We start from the raw sequence: 25,662 nt of genomic DNA on the forward strand, positions 1-25,662 counted from the left end.
CCGGCATGCAATGCGCATACTTCTTAGACTGCCCATTTCACCAGCAAAGACAGAGCCATACTGACAGATATTTTAACCAGTTTACAACTATTCCCACACCTTCACAAGCAGTCTAGACATAGCACACCTCACATGCCACAGATAACCGTCTTTTTCTCGATGAAAGCAGCCTACTCAAACACATATACAGACAACCACCAACACACCTTAACTCATCGTGTCTCCCCTCCCTCCTCCTACACACACAAATAACAATGAAAGCTTCCACCCACCCTCAGTCTCATCTAGGTCGTCTTTCTTCCTCTACCTTAGCCCTCCTCTTCCCGCCTTTGCCTTGGCGGAGCGGAGATACCCGTTCTTCCCCTGCATGTGACCCCAGGCGACACCTTGTTCACCCGACGGCGCTCACTCATCCACCCAGCACACTCACCCACAGGTCTCCGGACATTTAGCCTGAGAACCGTTAGTGGAAAAAAGCTCTCCTTCAGTGTGGTGGTGGTGGGAGGAACGGATACACCCCCTGTAACACGGAAGCGGGGAGGAAGATGGTAGGGGAGGGTTTCCACAAGAAGGGGGCAATGTCTCCTTCAAAACGAAGGAAGGAAAATAAGAGCATTTGCCTCCCCACCCCAGTCTGCACCTCGGTATTTGCGAGTCTCGATAACACGACATAGAAAAGGAAAAGAGATACAAGGGAAATAAAAAAGAGAGAGCCGGACCATTGTCCCTAATACATTGTTATTGTAGCAAGCTCCTCAGTTAATTTCAATCATTTGCCTACAGCAGCACAATACTAGTAGTTGACTTTCTTTCTCTTGTTCTCTCCTGTCATCTGTGTCGCTATCTGTGTCTGGAAATGCCAGCGCGTTGACAGAACTCCTCTTGGCCAAAGGGTCAGTTAATGCAAGTGGTTCACCGTGTCTAGGGAACGACATGTGGAAACAGAGTCTGCACAGGCCGTGCATAATCTTAGCCAAGGATGCAACAACTAATCCTGCTCTTTGTTTGTACATACCTTAAGTTATTTCCACCTCTCTCTATTGTTTTTAATTACTCTTTTTGATATTTTTATTTAGATTATTGTTATACATGTCTTTGAGTTTCATTATTACCTTAGCATTAATTATGTACTATTTCTTATTTATTTATGTATATTTTCGTGATAACAATTTACTATGGCTATGTGTGTGGAGTCTTTCATGCAATAGATGCAGCTTGTGTTTAATACTTATGCTACAAGAACAGCTTCGGAGCTGCGTGTCGGGGGCTTGGGGTGGGGTGGGTAGTTTGTCATGACCGTCAGATAATCAGGCCATGCTTCATGCCCTAGCTCTTGATCATACACAGACATAAATGAGAAGTCAAGCATGCAGGTATACAAGCTGGCATATCCATGTATGCTGGAAGACGTAGAAGTAAACACAATCAAACATACAGAAACACACACACATGCATGCATGCACAGGTACACACGCAAGCATGCACAAAGAATCGACTAGTCTGTCGCTTGTTTCCGGAGCAACCAGCCGCGAGAGGGAAGGACACAAGTTTCCAGGCTAGAAATTCAACAAAGCCTGAATTATGCACTTCACCGGAATAGACACCCCTTTATCTACCCTGTAAAGGCATCCCGGGGCACGTAATTACTGCTGCTGACATAGTAGCTCTTCTCCCACCCAACCTGAACCACCATGTTTTTCTACCTACTTTCCCACCCCTCGTCGTGTCCTCGACTCTCCCCACCTCCACCCAGCCCTTCCTGCATTTTGCCACCCTCAGAGGTACCCCCATCTTCCTGTCACCTCTCCCCTTCCTCTTCGCTAGTGTCTCCAGTTTTATGACCACTGCTTTCAAAAGTGTCTTCTGTTTTCCTTCAAACCATTCAAAAAAATAAAACGATAAGAAGAGCGAGTGCACACTGAGACTGCTTATGAATGGTGCACTGAATACATTGACAAGGCCGACTGCAGTCACTGAAGTTATCTCCCCAAACAAAAAGCAAACTGGGTAGCGCCAGCATCGTAAGGGTAGCTGAAATCTTGACGAAGTATCCAGGCGTCGTATCTCAGCAAGTTGTCTGAGATTATCTTCTAGACACGGTCAGTATGATTACACTCCATCACCTTCCAGACATGGCCAATGAAAGAGATCAGTATAATTCATTACCTTCCACGCATGGTCAGTACACGCGTGACGTACTTCATTTCCCTCTAAATGCGATCAACACACGATAATGTCTACTTCATTAACCTCCAAACATGGCCAATATTACTGCCGGGTAGTAAGTAGTTGGTGTTTCCTTCAAACCTGCGTGGATTGCATCAGCATTTGCTCGTGAGGATCACGCCATCTGTACCACTGAGCTATTTTGTTAACTAACATCTCCTGGGGTGGCCAAAAAGAAAGTAGGGGTGACTGCAAAAGCTACCCGCTTATTGGTTCCACGGAAAGAACCACACACTTTTACAGACAGGGCAATCACCTGAGAAAAGTTCCCCCACCCACGACCCTCAATAAATAATAAGAATAAAAAAAAAGCGTTCAGGATTAAAAGTTTGTGCAAATGTTTAAGATAAAATAGTGTTTGTGTTCACCTAACCGGCGTGAGGCTGACTTTCCTTTCTTTTGGAGTTGTCCGTTGATTATTGTCGGTTTTTATTTGTTTTGGTGTCCACTGCGTGCTGCTCTGTTTTGTTGACCCTCACGACAAAGCAGCCTCCAGTAAACACGTGCCACGTGCAGAGAATGTCACACCAAACTAAGAAAGACATTGTCACATTCTTCTGTCCTCGTTGTCAGCAGATCCAGATACTCAAAACAAATAAACGGCCAATATACTAGTAGCTTACTGAAGCTGGATAAATTCAAATTATGGGATCTAAGGTCGTGTGTACTTTATTTTTGAAACTGTTTTCCGTTACATTACTGTTTGCGATAGCTATAATTACACCTTTTTAACACACGACACGCTTTGTTGCGAAGAGTTACAAATGTCCTGAACAGGATCAGCGGAACAAACAACGGGGTCTTGACAAAATGATAGATAGGGAAATCTCGTGACAAACATTTATTCCCCTTTCCCCCGTCTATTAGTTCCCTCCCTTCCTCTCTCTCTTTCAGTCGCGAACGTTTTTTTCAACAGCATAGGAGCACTCCTTTATGAACTATCTTTAAAGTTTTTTACTTTCCAAGAAATATGATATGCTACACGAAGTTCCTGTACATCAGTTGTGGCTTATTATAAATTGACGAGGGTTTGAGTTTGATGTGAATGGTGTGCTGCCAACGGCTGCAGCTGCAAGAGAGGAACGACCCGCAGCACGTGCTGTTCACGGCAGTCAGCATCAATCATTGTATTCGGAATCGCAGCAGCGTGGTAGCAAAGGCGAAATTTGTTGATGATGGCAGTCAACTCGTGTACGCCATGAACACCGAGATTCTCACCACCTCCCATCGTGAGGCTAGAGGATGATGTGGTCGAGTTGCCCAATGATTACTTCCAGCGTCAGGTTTGGCTTGTTTTCTCTCCCTCACTCGCTTGACATCGAAGTTAGAGGGGTTTTTTTTAATACATGGGATTTTTTTTCCTTTTTCCGACACTCTTAATTCCTGGCGTCAGATTACCTTAGGACCCACACTGAGAACGTCATGGCTGACTACATCCTAAAGGCAGAGGCCACATTACTGGTAAATAACGGTAGGTTCCCACGCTCGGCGAAGCTCCTTCATTGACACCTGCTCAGCTCCGCTAGCCTGCATGTACAGTTCCCATCCTTCTTGCTGAATGGTGATTTGAGTTTTCACAGAGTTTACTTGTGTGAAACGTCCAGTTACACGTACATGTGAAGAGTGTTTTGCGCACCATCCTTATTTCAGTAAACATCCGTGTTTACTTCTACATCTCCTACATACAAACTTCCAGTTTAACATCATCCCTGTCTCCTCCTATCTAGTCTATTCGTCAGCTATACCTCTGTGATAATACTCACCACATCAGCTTGGTCGCATTATTATAAAATTGATTCCTTTATTTTATTTCTTTCGTTAAACTCCTATTCAATGTGATTATCAGCCGTGAGATTGCTCCTAGTTTATTCCAGTTTAAAAGCGAGTTTCCTAGGCCAGCCCTTTTGCTGTCCCTGTAGGTAATTAACCAAGATCTGAAGAGGCCAGCACGGCTCGTTTTTTAATCACACAGCATATTGCTAGTTTCTAAACAAGAATAAAAAAAAGTATGCGAACATTTTTTCTCTGAAGAAAAATATTGTGATTTGCTTGTAAGAATTTTTGAGATAAGTGAGCAGGGAGAAAAGGGGTTGCTAATAATAAGTACTTACATTCACGCAGTTTCTGTAGACGTGGAAAGACAACTGTGGTTAACACGTTGAGAACTACTGATGCGTGTTATTGCCTCTCGAGCTCGACGAGAGCAGAGTGAAAGCAAACCGAAGTTCTGAATGCATCTTACATTTTGCACCCTGGGATGCGGTGTGTGGAGGTAGCTTTGAAGATTATCAAAGAAAAGTCACACATCAGCAATTATAACATTGCTATGCAGTTTCATGCTAAATAGGACAATTTATTTTTTAAATACTTTCATATTATTGCACTTGTAGATGTTTTTTAAAAGATTCTTATCGTTCTTTAATCTTGGTCTTTCATTTATTCGCCCATTCATTTGTTTGTTTCCTTATAATTGCTGTTTTTCTCCACCTACTCATTCTTCGGATCATTAGTCCTTTGCCACTGCAATGCCTCAGATATTTCTTCTCGAACTTTCTTTAGGTTTTCTGCAGCGTCTACCCAATCATACCTCCATTTTTCTTACATCAGCAGTAGGCTGTTTCTTCATGTTGCTGGTTTGCTTACACTAATTCCTGTTCTATGAATCTGGGTTGCTGATCATTGCAAATGACATCCTAATTAAAGTCTTTAAGAAAAAAGAAAGAACACTTCTCAGTTTTATCCCTAGACTACATCCACCACTCTGTCGTTCGCGTGTTCGTAAACACATATACACGCCCTCGCGCGCGCAGGCACACACATAAATACAAACGCACGAGCGCTAAAGGAGCGCTAACCGTTATCTGATGACATTAACGAAGTGCGTCATTCGTCTTTAGGTTGTAATTTAAGGACCTGAAACAAAAGTATTACTACGCCACCTCTGCAACATCAACCTCCAGCAAGGCACACTGAAGCCTGTTTTAGGGGCAAACAGAAAATGTAAGGCATGTCACAGTAAAGTTTCGCTAACAGAACTCAAAGCACGTTTGTTGACAGCATACACTTCTAATCGCCACATTGCAGACACAAAATGACATGTTGCAAACAAAAAAATTGTTTTGGCTGTGAAACCAAATCGCCGCTTTGGGGATCCCGCACATGTCTGTACCTTGAAGTGTATGTGTCAAGTCTGTAGGGCCTTCCGTGACTGTTGTACGCCCTGGGGCTAAATCATTTGACATTTAACCGAGTTTTTGAGATTTGTATGTACATTTTTAAGAGCTTTAGGATTTTTAATTCTTTCGTCGCCGTCGGCAGGGAAAACATTAATCTCTCCTGTCTCCCAGTTTGCTTTCGTCGTGTGAATACCTAGTCAGTCAAGTAGCAGTCGCGTGTTGCAGAAGACAACTGGGGTGTGGAGGAGGGTGCAAGCTTACCTTTCCCACCTGGATTGGGGAAGTGATCGCATGCTTAGGCAGAAGTCACATGCGATATCCACAGTTATATTCAGCCGCGTCATGCTGGGACACTGCCGCTACTTCTTCGCCCACGACTTCTACACAAGGTGCACGTTCTTCTTCATTCACGTGACTTCAACATGGCTTCCTTTCTCTATTTGCTTGTTTGTTTATTGTGTGTGGGGGCGGACATGAGGGAGAACAGTAACTGCAGAAGTAACTGAGAAATTCAAACCAGCCAGCAGATGTTATCGCATAGAAATGCGCATGTTCCGAATGAACGTATGTCTAACAGATATATACATCCCCCGTCACTATTTCGGACATGTCAAAGAAGTCAAGCACTTGGCGATAGATAATGTGCGCATCTGTTTGTGTGCGTGTGCGCGCGGCTAGGATTCCATCAGCCGTTGCTCATGCATGCAAGGGGGGAAGCGGATAGCCCAGTGGTTAGAACACTGGTCTCCTAACCCAGAGTCGCTTCGATTCGATACCCATATGACGCAGCAAACTTCCCCTAGTTCGGAAATGGACACCTGACTCCATGGGTGGGAAAAGATGAAAACAACGACAGGGCGTGAAAATAAGCACTGCCTTCATAAAAAAAATTCTTCCCTCGAGATAAATAGTGTCTTTAACATTTCACCCCTAAACAAAAGCTATGTGAAGACCTTTATCTTAACTTTAACTGTATGGAAGCAAAAGGTATGCTGTCTCTTATAACAACGCTGGGACTTGTTGGGTCACGTGACCTAAATCATATAATTCCTTTAGAAATATTATTTATCTTTGTTGCTCTGTGCTTGAACGGATAGGCATGTACCCATGTCTGTACGAGTATGTCAGCGTCTCCATGGTGTACGTGTATCTATATCTCTGTTAGTGTGCTTATGTTAGTGCCTACATATGTGTGCGTGTGTCCATGTCTATATGGCTGTGTACTTATGTCGGTGGGTGCGTGCATACATTACCGTTCACGGTCAGGGTGACTTATTTGTGAACGATATTCCTATCTTTTTTTCATAAATTACCAGAGGATTATCAGATTAGGTCTACGTGCATTTAGCTTTTAATTAGTTTTTGCTTCTTTCAATTTTGGCTGCTAGAATATCAGTCAAAGTCATGCCGGATGATCCTTTCCAAGTCGCTTTACATGCGCTGAAAAGTTTGTCAGATATTGTACAAGCCAGTCTCCCGCTGTCTCGAGCTGACCCTGCTGCTGGGACGCCATAAATCTTCACATGAATCTCACGCGTCCTGCTATACTTTCTTTTTCCACTTTTATTCTTTTTTTGTCTTTTTTTTTTTGGTTGACACACACTCTGTTGTTCTCTCTTTTTTTAAGTCTGCTTGGCTCACACCTTCTCTCCACTGAATAAGTCTTTGGCTGCTTTTAAAGGCAGCAACTTATGGAATGTTATGTGACAAGCTTAAGAAGCTATGAAGACCTAGAAGATAGAGGGGCTTTAATTCCCATTGGGATCCCGCAAGGGACATTTTTTTCCCCACCTTAAAGCAGCTGCACTTCTCTTACGTCTCGGCCAGCCTTTGTGTCGCTTTGTGGCTGCACGCTGTAACGGAAACGGGAGTCGCTCTCTTTTTATCTGTAACTTTTTTTCTTTTTTTCTTTTTTAACGTCTTCCCTTTGAAGAAAGCTTATCTGGCGGCATGCTTGACTGATGTCGATCGGGAAAGATCTCCGGGAGAAGCGGAGACGGTGCTTGAGAAATTCGGCATAAGCACTCATAAGCACTTTCTGGATTAGCAGCACGAACTGATTACACACACCTGTGATTAGAGCTGGGGCATGGGACGAATTTTGCAAGATTTGAGTGTCCTTTAATTCCCTCCGCGTGCGTGCGTGATTTACCGAGATCTTTTCAGTTTGTGGCTAGGAAGTCAAACTGCGTAATTGAACTGATTGATACTCATCTACCTTTATTTATATAATATGAATGAAAAATTTAGTACTCTGGTAACGTCTTTGCGTCTCTTTTCTCAAAGTAGTAACAGTATCCATGCACCTTGGTGCTCATTCTCAACTAATACAAGCAGTATGACAATAACGGTTTGTGATTCTGATTCACTGCTACATGAAATTCTCGGTTTTGTTTTGTTTTTGTTTTTTTTCTTTTTTCGACTTTCTAATTTTCCTCTTTGCTTTTTTGTGGAAAAGATGCTCCATTCTGTTCTCTTCGAACGTATGCTCGATCCATCATTGTCGACTGGAAGTGAAGCTGCCACTGTTCTGCTTCTAGATACCTATCGCGATAGGTCAGCGCACACCCCAAATAGAAACCTGTGTAATTATAAAATGCCAATGGAGTGTTGTTGTCAAATACTTATTATTCCTAGACCTCTACAAAAAATGTGCTTAAATGCTTACTTTCTCGAGTTATCTAAACAAAACATGCGATGGCTGATGCAGCTGCAAAACCGTGATGTGTCCACAGGGCACGCTAGACAGAATTTGTGGCTTGTCTGCGGAAGACCATTTACGATGCATATCTCATCTGTGTCTTTTCTTGACAATGTCTTGTCGATCTTACACTTTTATTCAGTGGTGGACAGTTATCTTAAGTTCAAAACCAACGTGTAGAAATGTATTTACTGCGGATAAGAACTGATTTCTCACTTGTGAATATACCTAATTGGCTGTACGATAGCTCTCTCAGTGCCTCGTGGTTTGTCTCCAAAAGACAGTTTCACGACAGGTTTTAAATTGCAGGACTCAGACCTTTATGTGTTTTATTTCGTACTTTCTATTGGAATCAACTAAGACCTTTAAAAAAAGTGAAGACAGTGGGAAAACCCCGGGCTTCAGTCAAGATTATAAAACAGGAATAATGCATGTGGAGGACTAATATGTTAATACAGTCGTCTTCGGAATATAATATCAAAGAGAAGAATGCCGTTACCACAAGCTGTTTGGGAAGGAGATACATCTGAGCATTGATTACAGGCATTGTCGGGGGAATTTCGTGTGGATAATTAATACAGAACACCTGTTCGCGGTCCTGCCCATAATTCTAGGCGTCTCCTATCCAGATAGTTCTGCAGTCGTAAACAGTCACGCACACGGCGATGTAAATGGTGCGTCGACTTGAATTCAGGCCGGGTGGATATAATTGTCAAGCCGACTCACTGAATCCCCAGTGGCGGAGTTCAGTAACTTTGGCTGGAGAAAGGGAAGGGTCCTCTTCACTTATACACCACCATTTGTAGCTAACTCTGCTAAGGGTGTGGATGTGTCGGGTGGATGTTTCACGGCACTTTTCTCTTAGATGCCTTGTCAGTTCCTTCCTCCCTCACTGTTGCCTATTTGTGTGAATACATTCGTGAGTAGCCCCGATAAATTCTTTATTTAGCAGTTACTCGCAAATCTATAATTAGCTACTCAACTTTTAATATGAATTGTATTGTAGATTACAATGTTTTATTCCGAAGCAAATCAACACATATAACCTACTAAACTAGTATGGGTGGGACGGGGAAAAGAGGCCTGTCGATCATTTGCTTTTTAACTACGTGCTGCCTTCAACAGTGCTCTTATTTGTATAGTTATCAGTATTTTTTACAAATATTATACACGCATCAGCAGTATCTAAAGAAAACAGACTCACAATTATGGCCGTAGTTCGAATTATAGACTAAATGTATATCACTGTTTAATTGGAAGTCAGCTTTGTGTTGCACAGCTATTTAAAAAAAAATCAACCTATCTTTATAATATTTCTTGCTAATTTGTTTTTAATCAGAAAGTTTATTCTTTATCTTGATGAATACTGTGACAATCAACATTATGTTCACGGAATCACGCCAATAAACCACACCGTAGTTGTATATTCTGAATCTCCTCGCCACAGCCCACGAGAGACAACTCTTGCCTACTCCAAATGTTCGTGTAATTGTGTCCCCTGAGAAAGCTATCGCGGACACATCTGGATAGTATCATCCATGTATCATCTGTAATCTGTACTGACAAGTCTTATCTGTCTTTTCGGAGAACTATGTATGCATGTGACTTTCACCCCATGTACCAGTTTGACCTATTCAGGCTTTGATGTTGCCTTCTCCAGTATCCGAACCGCATCTGTGCTTATCCCAACTCTATTTCAAAGCACAATATATATATATCCATGTTTAAATTATTAATCAGGATGTTGAGAAAGATGATGTAACATAGGAGGTGGGGGCGGGTTGAACAGCCAGCCAATCCCTCGACAACTCAGCACAAATCGTTGGGTCCAGGTATTTTATTCCTGTGCCGGTGGATGGCACCGGCAAGGACGAAACATTCACTGCCTATCATGCACTGGTCTTCTCTCAAAGGTATTTTCGAAATGTTTGAGTGGATCCGAGAACCTACATGAAGATCGAAGATCAAGGTGGGGAACATATGATAAATCATTGGTCAGTAGTACAGACACGGTCAGAGATCGCTGATTGTGCAAAGAGTAATACACTCGAACATAATCCGGGAGGACGGTCGAGAACCAAATTGTTCGAGAACCGAAGCAATGAAACCATAGGAAATAATGGAAACTGGATTAATTCGTTCCAAGCCCCAGAAAATGCCTATTTACTGGCCTGATTTGTATACAATATGTAGAAAAACATGAGTCTCAACAAGAAATAAGAAATAAAAGTGTATTTATTAAAACAAAAACAAAAAATAAAATGTACTGTACAGTACAGTACAGTAAATTGTGTTTCATTTACTGTACCTGTACCAAACGCAGGGATGGTTATTGTTTTGAAGGGGAGTCCTCTTCAATAAAAACAGAGGGTAACTGCTCTTCGGGTGTTTCTGTTCTCTGTATCTTTTGCTGAGGAGAATCAGAATCTTGCTCTGCAGTTGCTTGTCTGATTTCTTTACGGAAGAATTTGTCAATTGTTTGCTGTTTTTTTCTCCTCTGCACTCACACTGATGACGCAAGCAAGGCGCGCTGGCCGAATGAACGCCATTCGGCTCAACTCGGCTCATCTCGGACGTTCGGATGTTCGAGTTCCAAATATTTGTTCGGATTCCAAGACAAAATTTTCTCGAATTTCCTGGTCGAATACCGATTTGGTCGAAAGTCAAGGCGTTCGAGAACCGAGGTATCACTGTATTTTAAAACGCTAATCCGTCGATCTGTTTCAATTTATGAAATGTTCAGTTTGGCAGACGCCGTAACCTGTTCACTTACAAAATTTGTATTACAATTTTCTAAATCATATTTCCGAAGTTTGCTTCCTCTTCATCATAAAATACAGTAAAATTGCATAGGTATTTCTAGTTAGGTTTCTAATTATCCACGCCTGTTCTGAGTAGTCTTCCTGGGAAATCCGTGGCAAGCGAGGCTGGTTCTATTTTAAGCCTATGACCTCACCTATTTGCGATTTCTAATATATTATTATAATAGATGCTTTTTATTAGTTATATATAAAAATAAATTATTATTTCAGTATTAGTTACATTTCATAATAAATTAAACTGAGAAGTATTACACATTCATAATTCCCGAAAGGCCGCATACGACAAAGGGAAAATTCGCGCTTCGGTTCTTTGTTTATATCGGCGTCTTCCCTTTTGCGCAGTACACGCGTGTTTTGGTAAATCACATTGTCAGATTTTCTTTAAATATCAGACAAGTAAGATAAATTACAATTAAGAACAAAGGTTTTATTGTCATATTCTGTTAACTCGCAAAGAAGACTGCTTAACAAGAAAATGGAAAAGAAAAATTTGGCGGTTTCGATTTTTGTGTTTGTCGCCATTCTTTTGTCGGCTTATGTCGTTCAAATTGAATGCAGTGCCATCAAGAAACAAGAAAGATTTCGAAGAGAAGAAAATGGTAAGAATTGATGTGTGTATATCTGTTTGTGTTTTTCAAGATTTAAATAGTTGAGAGTTCCAGTCATGTGGCAGGGGTATGAAAACATGACTGCGACTCGTAGAAGAACCATGTGCGAGTCCTATATATGCAGTGTCAACTCATTCGTTAAACGCATACTTTTTAGCATTGTTTCTAGATACTGGTTAATTAAAATGAGAAGAAAATGTGGGCCGATTTTTTTTTTTATTTTATCTTTTCACTCTTCGCATTTATAAATAGCTGCAGTATATTTTTTAAACAGCAGCAATGTTAAGACTGCTTATTGTTAAGAAAGTAATAGCCAATCTACTTTTTTTCCAAAGATGTTAAGAAATGTCATAACAACCTTTGCAGATTAAAGTGATATGCTTACACTATAAATCAGTGTAATCCCAACAGTTTTTGAAATAGAAATGTGCAACAGTATTACTAATAAACATGTGATTTATAAAGTGCATAATTTTGCTCATTAAGGAGTGTGCTGTCAATGCTTATGTCAAGTAGGAGACATGGACAAAGTACAAAGGACAGTAGGAGAAACAAATTATGCAGACAAGTTATACTAAACGCAGCAAACACAAAAGAGGAATCGGAGAACAAACTGTAATGATGGGGAATGTCATAAATCTGCAGAGGATAAGAAGGCAGAATAGTCAGTTGGCTATAATCACAACTATGTTGACTGGTGCAATGTCAACATCACAGCTCAGACTAAAAAAAAAGAGAAAAATTTCCATTGCACTAGCATAACATATGTTGCAGAAAATGCATGGTGTAAACTGCAAGTAGAGTAGCTCTTTATAAAATGGTTATGCTAAATGTAGGTGACTGCTGAACTTTAAATGGTTATGATCATCAGAGATCATAATGGACAGAATTCGAAACTGTGGGTTAATGCTGCTGCATAGACTTGAAAATATGTATAAAAAAATTGACTTCCCTCTCCTGCTTTATCATGGGTTGCATTTTTCTCAGGGTTAGGGTAATCCTCTGCCTCAAGTAGTTGTACTGTGAGTTGCTATCATTGATGCAGATGTAATTCTGAATCACTGGGCTCAAAATGGAAACAAAATAACAGGGGCTTTGGGCAGTTAATTAACGTGTTCTCTGAATCCAAGTTAAAGGGTAGGCTACACTGTCTGAATAAGAAAAGGGGAGTGGGGGTGGGGGCACTAAGATGACTCATTTTAAAACATTTCTCAATCTGAAATTTTCAGCAAAGCATATAGAGCTCAAAAGTACTCTTTGAAGGAATTAATAAGTTTTCTGCAGCTTCCTCTTCTGAAGTTCTATTCCCAAGAGATGATGTAAAGGTTTGCTAAATTGGTTGGTTGGAAAATTTGTCCACCTTGATGACGTCTCTTTATAAATAGAAGAGGAATGTCTAAATGCAGGCACTTGTTCTTCATTTTAACCATAATAAGCTAGAGTTTAACACTGGCCTATCACTTATCTATTGGACCTACCCTAATCATTTGAGGAAGTGTGAGTCATCACCAGCCCTGTCTGTGTCAAGGTTTAGGACTGCTTACTCAAGTTTAAAGTTACTCATTTTGAGCTACCAGAAACAGAGAAATCTTGAAAATTTGTGTGTGCACATACATGCACAAGTAAGCTAAAGGAAAAGAAGAGCTACAGCTCCAGGGTAATTTACACCAGTCCCTGGAACAGCTTGTCTAATATTTATAGTCTGATTAATCTGAAACCAGCTACACATCGTCAGTGTAGATCACTCATGTTTGATAGCAATATTTTATCAGTGCTCCAAAACAAAGCAGAGGCACTTAAACCTGTGTCCAGACTTGCTTTGTCATAGTGCACAGATGCAGCATGGCTTGGGTTTAAAATTATTTCCCTATTAAGTGTCCGTGTCATATCACTTTTAAATGGTTACCCTTGGCGGATAATTTTGAAAGTTAATAAGATTTTTAACTTTTTGCCACCGTTGGGAAGTAGAGGTCCTCAGATATCGCAGAAATACCTGTAGTGTACATCTAATAATAATACAAACTTTGTAAAGCGCATACTCACACTCTTAAGTAGTACGCTTTTAGTGCCTAAAAACACTCTTGCAGTCTGGCTGCAGGCACCTGATGCCTGTAGGATGAACCAATTGTCTCCACAGCTCATTCATTCCAGGTGCCATTCACTTGATAAACTCTACTGGCATGATCTTGTCCTAGCCTGAAGTGGCCTGGGGTCACCAACTGTACCTGCTGTTGTTGGGAATGTGTGTGTTGGAGTGAGAATGTATGTGTAAGAGAGACTATTTCAACATGTACATTTATATTATCTCTTTGATATCATTTAAATTTATATTTTATTGCTAGTGCAAGCACTATCTTGATTTGCCCTTAGGGATTAATAATGTTGTATTAGAATCTAGATCAATCCGTGTGTGTTTTTACCTGGTAAAGACAAAATGTCACAAAGTAAAACTCACTAAAAACAGACATTTAAGTAAATCTATATTTTAAATAAAGCATGATATAAATACTGCTAAAAAGTATTTACTCAGGCAGAGAAAGTTTAGTGGAAAGTGATTTGCATTGTTTCAGACAATACGGATGTAACCTTTCCAGAAGTTGAAAATGAGAGAATGGGTATGCCTAAAGGTTTTTTTTTTTTTTTTTCCAAGTATTTCTGATATGTCATTAATTTATTTTTAACTGTGCCGCTGAATTAATATTATGTATCATGTATACAGTAAAACCTCATTAAGACTTGCTAATCTCTTCCAAATTATGGGCTGTAGAGAGATCAGTTAATCTGCTTTCATTCCTTGAACTATGACAACTATAAAATCAAGTTCATTTATTGAAATAGTGCTCTTAGAAGCCATGTCCTGCTGTTTTGTTTTCTCTTTCACTTGGTCTGCTATTTTAAGGCTTGTCTAAAGATTTATAGAGGAACTCACTTTCTAGGTAAGAGAACTTAATACATATGTATGTACTTTGATAAGAGAAGAAGCTTTCTTAAAATCCACTGTTTATATTTTGGAATGTGATTTCTGCAAAAAGTCACAATAAAGCACAAAAGGTTGGTCAGTTTTATTTTTATATATATGACCGCCAAAAGATAGTTGATGAAGCACAATCGACTAATGTGTATTTGATAAAAGACGACCATGACAGAGGGCCTGTCATTTTGACCTAAAACCTTTTCGTCTGGCTTCTTCAACCTTCCGCATGGGTCAAATCGACCATACGTACTACATAAGACAATGTAAGTCAACTCGATTAGGCCCAGGCTACATGAATTCCCAAGGAATAATGCCTCTTTTATATTATCCAAATATTTACATGCATGCAATATCCTTTCAAAATATATTTATTTCACATAATTTGTGGAGAAAATCATAACATAGGGTAAGCAGTTGGTCAGAACCAGTGTATTTTAAAACATATTTTTCAACATACAACTTTTGCAAAAGGAAAGTCATAATAGAGCATAAACGATCAAGTCATAAGTAGTGTTGGGAAGGTAATCATAATAGAGATGATGTTTATATAGAGAAATATGTTAGTAAAAACATTTTCGGTTCTATACAAACAGTAAAGTCTTAAGAGTTTTACTGTTATTCCCTATGATGATTTTGTTTGGGATGTGTGCAGCTGGCATTTGTAAATTTTGATTGATCTAATGACGTGAAAAGTTCATATATTTTATGGGTTCTAAATTTGAATGCATTTGCGGCGAGCCCTGTTCCATACTTTTTGCTATCTTTTATAGCCTATTTAAAACTGTTTTTGTAAACCTGTCAGTATTGTATTTACTAGTGTATTAGACTTCACTAACTTCATTTCTGGCATGTGTTTGGCCTCTTATTCCCTTTAATCATGCACTTAACCGTGTTGGTTTCACTCACTGCTAAGTGTTTATCTATGAGTGATAATTGTATCTCTAACACAGTGCTGTGGTGATAGGAACAGGTTGGTGACTTAATGACCTGTTCCTCTAGACCAAAGCCATTTGTGCCTGGTTGACTTCTCATGAATTTAATACTAAAGATTAATAATAGTGCAAGAGCAATAACATTCTTTCTGGATGCGCAGACTATGTCTAAATTAATAAAAAATTTTCGGCGTATAAAAGGTTTGCATTTTTCACTTTTTTGGTCACTTGATTTTCAGGTGTTTTTACACAGCTTAATGTCGCATAAAAGGTTTTCTTACTTAATTTCTTTGACCTTATTTAAACAGTATTGTTTGTATTCGTTAGCTTAAAAAGTGTTTGAAAGCTCATTTGCACAAGATAATTTATATGCAGGAGATATTGAAGATAGAAACTAGCTTTCTGTTATTGAATGTTGTTAACCTGCAGCTGCAGTAAATTAGGGTAGCCAAAACACACAATATGAACATCATGCTGCCTTTATAATTTGTGAGATTCAGGTGTAGTGAATCGAAACCTCCGGGCGTATCTAAACATATGGGTATAGTCTGCGCATGCGCATGAAGCGAAACTTCGCTACCGCCTGGTAGTTTACTTGAAATAAAAGTAAAGTACGAAACATTACAGGAAAATAAAATGGCATTTGCAGAAGCAAAATTATACAACTCACAATATGCTTTGAGCTGGTTTTTGATAAATAAACCCAAGAAAATGTTTACTAATCTATCGAATGTTTATTTATTTTTAAAAATGTTTTCTGTTACATTCTTAAACAAAGATCTCTGTCTTACCAGAGATATTATGTGATACATTTTACTGTTTTAAAGTTGAGGATTTCTGCGTTCTTGCACAGGTGGTGTACCAACGCCATCACCATCAACCAGCAATACTACAATAGTAAGCTCAAACACCACAGAACCCTTCAAAGGAGACAATGGAGGCTCAGGTACAGTGTATATTTAACAGCAGCCTTTAGTAAGGCTTGTTTCTGTTCCTAGAGCAGATATTGATTTTCAGCTGTCACCACACATCTTAATGTCACTTAAAAGTTTTTCCTCCTTTATGTCTTTGACCTTACTTAAACAGTATTGTTTTTGTGTGTTAGCAGCTTATAAAATTTTTGAAATCACATTTGCTCAAGATAACTTGTACATGCAAGAGGAATTCATAATGGAAACTGGCTTTCTGTTATTGAATGTTGTTAAACTGCAGCTGTAGTAAATTAAGGTAGCCAAAACACACAATATAAACATGCTGCTTTTATTATTTGTGAGGTGTGTCGCATAGCATTTTCCAAAATTATTAGAGACCAGCCTTGGGTGTCAAATGCTTGAACATGAAGAATGTGTGTAATGCCAGGGAAAGCTGTAAACCGCTGAAAGCATTGTAAAGGGTGCAACATCCGTCATTTGTCTTATTCTTTAATTTAATTCTTTGGAGATACAGTAAGACCTCTACATACAAGTGAAGCAATATTTGAGTACATCGAGATACGAGCCAAAAATCCATGGGAATTTTAATCTTACGAGTAGAAATTCAATAAACAAGCTCGTGTCATTTATATGTCATAGCGTAAAGCACTTGGCAATTCTTGCCTACTTGCTAATATTGCCAGGCCCGCAAAGATTGTGTTGAAAAGAAGTGTATGATCTCCGGGGGAACAGAAATGAGATTTATAAAGCATGAGATTGGTGTTAGAGTAGTGGGCATTGCCTGCGAGTACAGTCGTTAGTTAGGCCCTTCGCCCCTCCTGGTGCATAGGCCATCGACGACAGTCCTCAACGCCTCCTGTCCTGGGCTACCGTCACCAGTTGCCCCCATCCGAGTCCGGTGTGCTTGGTGTTTGGCGGCGAGGTCCCGTCTCCAGGTGTTTCTCGGCCTTCCTCGCTTTCCATATTCCTTCTAGATGAAGGCCCTTCCTCTTCCAGGACTGTTGGCAATTGTTTTACTGTTTACAATGTTTTTGTAGCAAGGGTTTGTTTGACGGGGTGGGGGTGCTAGCCCCACGCCCAACCCTCCTCCTTTTTCAGCCGGGCTTGGGACCGTCCTTGGCGGAGTTTGAGTACAGTCGTAGTATGCCTAAAATGTGAACAATTTTTAAACGGAAGGACCATATTATAAGCATCACACTGGCCAAAGCGACTGCCATTATCTCAAAGAGAAGGTCAAGTGTGAATGGAGAGATACTAAGACCTGAAGGAGCAAGAGCCTGGTACTTAGCATATTCTTTATTTTTTTAGTATCTATATTATTTATATTATTGTCATTAACATTTACTATACGGTACTATATAGTATACCGTATTTACACACATATATATGGCTCAAACTCTTATTTAGGGGTACAAGTTTATTAGGAGACTGCTCAGAAATTACACTAAGTATAACCAATCCTATACTGTGTTACTTTGTATAGTCAGCATGAGCTAAAAAGCATCAGAAATTATTTATGCTTTTAGATATCCCAAAATGAGGTCCATTATTTATAAGTCTGTGTATAGATTTTGGTGTAAATTTTCACTTATATGCTTTAGTTAAATCATCACATTAGTGGAAATTAAAACTACTCGAGCAACTATTTTGTGTTTTGTTCATAATATTAAAGCAGCTTAGTTTTTATCAATCAAAGTCGCGTCCATATAATAAACGTTCTGTCTACAAAAAGTACTCTAAATTCTATGATGGGAATTTAATTAATAAAAACTTTGCTGGTAGTGCAGTGGTGAATTGGAGCCAAAGGTTTAAATTAAAATTATATTTGCAACAGTTTAGACATTTTTATATGCAACCAAATTACAGTAGTGAAGATTGAAGCAGAAATCAACCAGATTTAACAGCATTTTCACGGTGATGTCTTAATGCTGTTAAATTAGACATTCTGTCAGTCAGGTTGCCACAGCATTTGAGATCTATCATTTTGCATTCCAAAAATGATAAGTTAAAGATCGCGGTATTTCCATTCAGTTTAAAGCTGTAAAAGTACAAACATTAACAATAAGCGCAACCTAATCTCTTGAATTAATTTAAAACATAATTGTTTATTTATATATACGTAACATATCCATAACTGTGTGTGACTGTCAATTTTGAAAATGAACTGGTACGCGAATAAGAGAGGAACAATGAAAGATGAAGGTATTTGATGATTTCAGGAGACAGCATGGTTTGAAAGACTTTTTTGAAGCAGACATTTTGGAGTGCTGACCTGATACTGTAAAGGAGAATGCTTGCAGCAAAATTAACTGATTTTTTTGCATCACGCATTGGATTTGTTAAAAACTGGCTTAAAGAAAATAAATTTGATTGCACACCCAGCATACATTTTGTTGTGAATTTTTAGTTTGCTCTCTTTGTATAAAACTGCCTTCTTCCAGTAAACTTACATGATGTAAAGATTTTGTTTCTCAACAGCACATTATGTATGCTGCTTATTCAAGGTGCTACAAAGATTAACATGCCATTTTGTTGTTTCAGTTGCTGTACCAGTCATTATTGCTATTCTGGTCATCATTGTTGTAGGTGCCATAGCTGCATTTGTCTTCTACCGCATTCGCAGGTAAGCAAAATGCAGTTAAATGTGCACAAGGTATGATCAAATCCCCAAGTATGTTGCCCCTGGAAGCTTAATCGAAACGATACTTTTATTGAATTGTGCAAAGTAATCATTCTCCACTTTGTCTTGACTGCAGGATCTTGCTCCTTTTGATGCTTTGTTGCTGTCTACTTTTTGTGTTTCAGTTTGTGTGTATGTGTTTACCTCTTGTTATTTTAATACTTTTTTCTGTACAGCACATTAATATATATTTTCACATATATTTTAAAGTTGAAACGGCTCTATAAAAATCTACTAAGATTTTGTTTTTCTGTCTTTGGACAAAATTTTTCATGTGGCATTTATTACTCCTGCATTTCCTAAGTTTGCTTCAATCTTTTCTATACTTCACTTTTTTTAAAAAACAGGAGACGTGCTGCTGACTATGAGAAAAAGACCAAAATTCAGATGTCTTCGACCGGAAATGCAGGTGTCTATGTAGATCCAACAACTACGTTGGCAGAAGGTGACAAAGAGAAGCCAGCAGAAAGTCCTGAACATGAAAGACTGAATAAAGAAGAGGATTAAAAAGTCAGATGCTTGCAAATTACTGCAAAGAACAAATCTCTCAGATCTTCATGGAATTAAATGTAAGGTTATTTAACACTGCATTAGCCAAAAAGCTGTAGAACTTTTAACACTCTGAACTATGTAACATTTTATGTTAAGATTTTTTTTTTCTTCTTTTTTTGCAACTTGGAGAAACTGCATTTTATGATCTCAGATTTTATTTCTCTTTCATTTGGATTAACTTTTGAGACTGAAAGCAAGGGATTTGTGAAATGTTTAGTTTTATGGAATTTTTAAAACTCAGTACTTACTAGAAAATGGTTACTCATTGGTTCTAGTGAGAGCTTTTAGAAGGATAACTTTTCCAAATGTCAAAAAGTATTTTCATAACTTAAAATATCACCAAGGAAAAATTGTGTGCCAACTCTCGTGCCTCTGTTCATCTCATATTTCTTCTTATTTTACATTTCAGTGATTTTTGTGGTCTTTATTTTCACATGTTTTTGACCATTGAAAAATTTTGTTTGTGATGTGAAGCCTGTTTGTCTCTTGCATCTGTCATTCTTTTATTTTTTTTATTTCCTTTAAAACATTCATTATATATAAGAACATTTTTTCCATTAAAGCTTTTGTCATTTCAAAAATTGTAGGCAATGTTTGATAACAAATATTGGATATTGCTTGAGTTGTTAATAACATGCAAGTCTTTTTAACACATTGCATTGCATGAGTATGTGCTTGGGCACACATCACCCTAACCAGTCATAAATGAGTCAAACATATAGTTCGGTTTAACATTTCATGTTATCATGCTATTGTAATGAAAAGGTGTCATCCTTTGATTTTGCCTGCCACTTAAATGTTCATTGTTTTCCTTGCATATTGTCAGTCATTTATAACTTATTTTTGTGGTAGCATATTTGCCATGCAAGAGTCCTGAGGTGTCTACAGCATCATAAAAATTAATCAGTTTGATTTAATTACAAGCTTCATTCAGGTTTAAGCATATATGACCATCAACCCTGTAAACAACAAAAGAGTGTGAGAAAGTGCAGTTTTATGTGGGCTTGATAAGTTGATGTCTGTACAACTACATCCAACATGAATTACTTGATAAGGAGGAAAGTAAATCTAAGAACATTGGCTTTTTCAACAGCTGTAATGAGCACGAATGAGCAGCAATGGGCAATGAGGCTTTTTTTTTTTTTTTTTAAGTCAATGCAGCTGAGAGGTAGCTTATTGTGCATGCTGACACATTTAAGCAATGGACAAATTCTATGTGGAAGATAAAGCAAGCATTAAAAGACCCAAAACTTCAAAAGAAAATAGTATCATCACTTTGACGACAGTATCTTTCTAAACAGCTCATTCTCATGATGCAACAATTTGATGATAATAGGTTTGTATTAAATGGGTTGCAAAAAGATAAAAGATATGCTATAAACATGCAAACCACTTGACAGGTTACTACAAAGTCTGCATCTTCTTTTTTTTCTGCATTTTTGATTTTTCAAGAGAAATGAAGTTTATGGTAATTAAATATGGCATTAATGTAGGACCTGGATAAAAGGTTGCCTTTTTGGTTTTGTTCTTGTCAGAATTGTAAGAGTTTTTGATTTGCATTTTTTCTGGACTTTGTTGGTGTTTTGGGGCTTTTTCCTCACAATGCAGAAGCTATTAAAATAAAATCTGTTTATCATAGATTTTCAGCACTTGCTGTCAGTAACACTCAAAGCTTAAATTTTGTGTTCTAACACCTGTAAGTTGCACTCTAAATCCATTCAAGTGTGGATGAAATTGAGGTTTTGTGACATATTGTGTATTGTGTATATGTACAGGCCTTTGAAATAATTGTCCTAAAATTTGTGCTGCATTTGTGTGTGTGCATACACTTTCATGCATATGCGCATGTTGGTGCCGTGAACATGGTCTTAGTATAAATTTGGCATTACTCAATGCTGTACATTTTGTCGTAACACTGATGCTTGGTGCTTATAAGAAATGTACAGATGTGCATACATTTCACGTTTAATGCCAACTGAATTAGTAGCTTAATTTTCATTGTTCATTGTCTTGTTTTCTACCACTCAGTTTTTCAAGTGTTTGTCCATTTATGATTTAGCATGTTTATTTTTTTTTATGTAGTACCTGAAATTTGTGCTTAGTGTCAGTATTAGAGTAAATCGTAGGGTGGTTGATATATAAATCTGAAACTTCTATTTGCTATCATTTGTGAGACCACATCCCAATACTAAATTAGTATTATGTTTAAATATTATAAGGACAGACCCTAAACCCATTTTAAAGTAATAGAACTACAGACACATGATTCTTTGTTTTTAAATTAGACAAACAGAACTGCTTCTACGAAAATTGATAATAAAGAAATTTATTCTGAAATAACTTCACTTATAAGCAAGTAACACAGCCCTAGAAGCATGTTTGCAACAAAAGAGATGTCAACAAAACTTGCTTCTTTTTATATCATTAAATCTTGCATATTGACAGCCTGCTATTTGACAGTGGGTCAAAGCAAGAACATTTTTGAAGTGAGTGCAAAAACTATGCTTTTTTTGATGTAAATAAGCTTTAGGGATAACAAGTGTTCTTATGTACGTGCCTCAATGTGCAAATGTTTCTGAATTACATATCAAGTATCTGGGAAACAATTTTGATAATTCATTGACTGCATGTTTATGTTATTTTGTTTGTTTGTTGTTTTGTTTTTTTTTTGTGTTTTTTTTAACAGTGCATTTTTAATGATGAATACAAGAGCTAATTCTTGCTTTGTTCTTGATCAGTGTTTTGATGCACTCATTTATGTTTATTCTGAGTGTCATCTCCTACTGTGCCCATTTATGTACTTTGTTGTATGAGCCCCACATTCGCTGCATTGTGTGTGTTGACATCTTTGTGTGCACCTTACCAACCACAACAGTTTCATATCTTCCTGGCTTAGCACTTTTTGCAAGCAGTACCTTAACTGATGTTTTTGATGTATTTTATCATGATGCTTTTTTTGTGGACTGCTCAATACTAATGTACAAGGCTGATATATCTTAAATCATTGCTGCACAACCCTATTACTCCCATATCTGCTACTGTGACAGGTTCCTTAAAAGAGCCACAAAGCTGACTGAAGTAGAGGCAATTATCACCATGCTGCATGACCAAAACTGTTGCTTGAAATGCACAGACCGGATAGTGTAACAGTTAAGCTTATACAGTGCCTTGTGTGCAACCCCACCACCATTCAAAAGAAAACAAATCAGAGGTATTCTTTGTACCTAGGACCACATTTGATTCCAATTGGATCTGTCACCACTCCCTAGCTGTTGCTTTTTGGTTGGCTGGTTTTGTGGATAGTCGTAATGGGTGTTTCAGTTAACAAGTATAGAATGTGGAGTGTGTTGTCAAACAAAGTCAATTTTTAATTCTTTCATGCTTGCCTCAAGTTTGGTGATTATTCACATTTTTCTGAGACATGGAACAAATTAATCAATTACTTTATAGTGTTTGCTTAAGGCAGAAACAGCGCATGCTTAGTTTGCTCGTTGACAACATTAACAGTTTCCTCATCAGTTGCACAGTTTGTGAGCAAAAATTGTGTTTTAAAATTCAAAGAGTTGATAATCATGACAGTTTCGTGGGATTTTATGTGTATATTTTGCATTCATTATTTCTATTTGAGGCTCCATATCATAATGCATATCAGAAATCCTGTTTCCTTGTTTTAAAGAGCATTGGTCTCTTATGTGAAGACAAAAGTATTAAAAGCCAGAGTAAATCCATTTTTATGTTGTAGGAAACTCTGTACAGCATTTCAGCATAAAACTTGCAAAAAATATTTTTAATGCCATTATTTAACAAGTGCAATCAGGGTAAAAAACGAGCGACAGAAAGTACTTTTTCCAACAAAACGGCAATTTAAAATTCATTTACAAAATAACGTTAACTATGCCATGGGACACAACTGCTGTAAATTAGACATGTCTTTGGCTATTGCCCTTGGGTAAAGGAAGCCTGGTTGTGAAAATACTTTGTGGTAACAAAGGTTCTCTTTTTTTTTTTTCCTCCTAACTATTAACAAGGCACTTCGACTAGCTTATGATATTTAAAGTTTATTAAGAGCAAGCTTGCGATTTGCGCCTTTTGATTATGAAAGTAAGAAATGCTTTACAATACAACTTTAATACAACATTGATTCCTTGTGTGCATTTACTATGGAACAGGCAATATGAAATAAAATGATTTTTAAACTTAAATTTTAGAGTGTTGGCTTTTGAAAGGTTTTAAATGAGATTTCTTTTTTTTAGAGTTGGAGACATCTTGGTTCATAGTATAGTGCAGGAGACACTCTGTTTATGTTTGTTCACTTAATATTAAAATGTATATTGCTGACAGCTCTTTGCTTTATGCAGATTTTTAAATTTGTTTGCAAATGATGTTGTAACACAATCCTTGCTAGTAGAGTGTCTCATTTTCTGCTTGAATGATTCATTGTTTGCCTGCTTTCCGTATGCTATGTCGCTTTATAACTGAAAATCTGGACTGCTGGAGTATTTCTAAAATGTGCACGACCACTTAAAGGGAGGTTAATCAGAAGTGGGAAAAAGTTTTAACGAAGGCTTAAACCAACTAGATACTAACCTAACTAGACACAATGGCTGCTGGTTGTAGATCGCTAGAGCTCGGAGCACTGTCTTGCTTGAACTGAGTCTCGTCAGCAAAGTGCCTAACGATGTTTCCAGTGGGAAACCGGCGGAAGACGGATTAAAAAGTTGTATTTTCTGTGAACAAGTTTGCCTTCGACTTTTGATTTTTTTTCCTCCCTCACCTCCTTTATGTGAATGGCGCCCTGGCGTCTGGTTTTTAGGACATGGTAATGTGGAATTTGTATACAACCATGCATAAGCTTCATGATGATTACCGTGGAGTACTTTTGGCATCAATAAAATGCTCAGTCCATCACATGACCGTTTTTCAGTTGTGTTGGTGTCTAAATTGAGGGCATACAGACAACATATGAAACTAAAAAAAGACAAAGCAACAGTAACTTCTGTTTTCCTTCAGTTCTGTGTGTGTGTGTGTGAGATCATCTCAAAAGGCAACGGTAGACATTCACGGGTGCGCTGTTTGTATAATTTACGAAAATATGCATTTCATATACTTTAAAAGTTATGAGAAGCATTTCCACATTGATTTACTAAGACTTCCGCAGCTAGAAGGCAAATCCATTTTATTGATCAATTTTATTTTAAGCCATATTTGTATGAGGTCAGGTTTACGGCGATGATGCTGTGCGTGTCTCTGCAAATGAACTTTGCATCCCGAGCAGTTGCTGCTTGGCAGAGAATGACAATTCGCGGAGGCCACGAAGGACGTCGCTGTTGGGCAGAGACATTTTTTTAGCCTCGGCGATTTTTCGTCTTCCTGCCTGTTGCTAAATATGCACGGCGTATTATTACGAAAATTAAAAATTAACAGATGCCAAACATCCAAGCCAGAAAAAGCTTTTTGATGAATATTAGCTTGTCCTAATTACTTTCAGGCAAGATGTACGTTCGATGAAAATGCGACAACCCTTATATACCTAATATTCATATATATATTTACAAAAGGGCTGAAAGTTTTCGAATTTTATAGGAAGGAACGAGGTATATTTAGTATGAGTTTTTGGTCATTGCGATTTTTTTCTTTGATTTGTTCAACGACTATTCTGGTCTGTGCTACAACCATGCCATCTAAGAGAGTTGCCAAGAGGTTCATTCTGGCGCTCTAAGTGAAAAGCAGACTTTATACACAACCAACTGGCTCGAGGGAACTGCTCCCTACATTTTTGGCTCACATGACATTCTTGCGCTGGTTTTCGTTTTAGTGTGTCTTGGATTGTACCTGTCAGGGCGTTAGGATATGGACCGTGAAAAAATCCACTCGAGGCTGAACAGACAACTCCAAGCATCGATCACCCTTTCACTCCACAAGATGGTCACATCCTCATTCTCTTTAGAAGAGCGCGTTGAGCTCGTTGCCTAGCAAAGAAATGTGCTATATAAGTGCTTTTATCAATACTAATTGTTACACGTGAACTGTGTAAACATATTTACATTTGTACCTGTTTT

The 25,662-nt window shown here is 38.3% G+C and overlaps 2 protein-coding genes across 8 annotated transcripts in view; one reads left to right on the forward strand and one right to left on the reverse strand.

Moving 5' to 3' along the window:
- LOC112560400 overlaps positions 1-6,363 on the reverse strand; it is a 30,177-nt gene extending 23,814 nt beyond the window's left edge. The window contains exon 1 of one of the 2 annotated variants that reach the window (XM_025232241.1): positions 5,664-6,363. The gene's annotated coding sequence lies outside the window, so the exon portion shown is untranslated. Of the gene's footprint in view, positions 1-430; positions 471-5,663 lie in introns of those variants that run through there. The other variant, XM_025232243.1, reaches the window with a different exon arrangement.
- A 3,675-nt stretch (positions 6,364-10,038) lies between these two features.
- LOC112559109 lies at positions 10,039-24,511 on the forward strand. Of its 6 annotated transcripts, none has more exons than XM_025230056.1 (5): positions 10,039-10,072; positions 14,104-14,160; positions 16,293-16,385; positions 18,913-18,994; positions 19,399-24,511. In XM_025230056.1, exons 1-5 carry the CDS (start codon positions 10,054-10,056, stop codon positions 19,556-19,558), a joined length of 411 nt encoding a protein of 136 aa, XP_025085841.1. In that variant the 5' UTR covers positions 10,039-10,053; the 3' UTR covers positions 19,559-24,511. The 6 variants fall into 6 exon arrangements, with proteins under 6 accessions (XP_025085841.1, XP_025085842.1, XP_025085836.1 ...); XM_025230057.1 differs by having other exon boundaries at positions 14,104-14,148; XM_025230051.1 differs by lacking the exon at positions 10,039-10,072 and adding an exon at positions 11,194-11,524.
- Positions 24,512-25,662: the final 1,151 nt, after the last annotated feature.

This window comes from Pomacea canaliculata, linkage group LG3, assembly GCF_003073045.1.
Source record: "Pomacea canaliculata isolate SZHN2017 linkage group LG3, ASM307304v1, whole genome shotgun sequence".
Taxonomy (NCBI): domain Eukaryota; kingdom Metazoa; phylum Mollusca; class Gastropoda; order Architaenioglossa; family Ampullariidae; genus Pomacea; species Pomacea canaliculata.

Coding starts and splice junctions, on each gene's coding strand:
- LOC112559109 (XM_025230051.1), top strand. CDS start 11,401: ATGGAAAAGAAAAATTTGGCGGTTTCGATTTTTGTGTTTGTCGCCATT. Junction 11,525..14,103: donor ATTTCGAAGAGAAGAAAATG/GTAAGAATTGAT, acceptor GCATTGTTTCAG/ACAATACGGATGTAACCTTT. Junction 16,386..18,912: donor AGGAGACAATGGAGGCTCAG/GTACAGTGTATA, acceptor TTGTTGTTTCAG/TTGCTGTACCAGTCATTATT.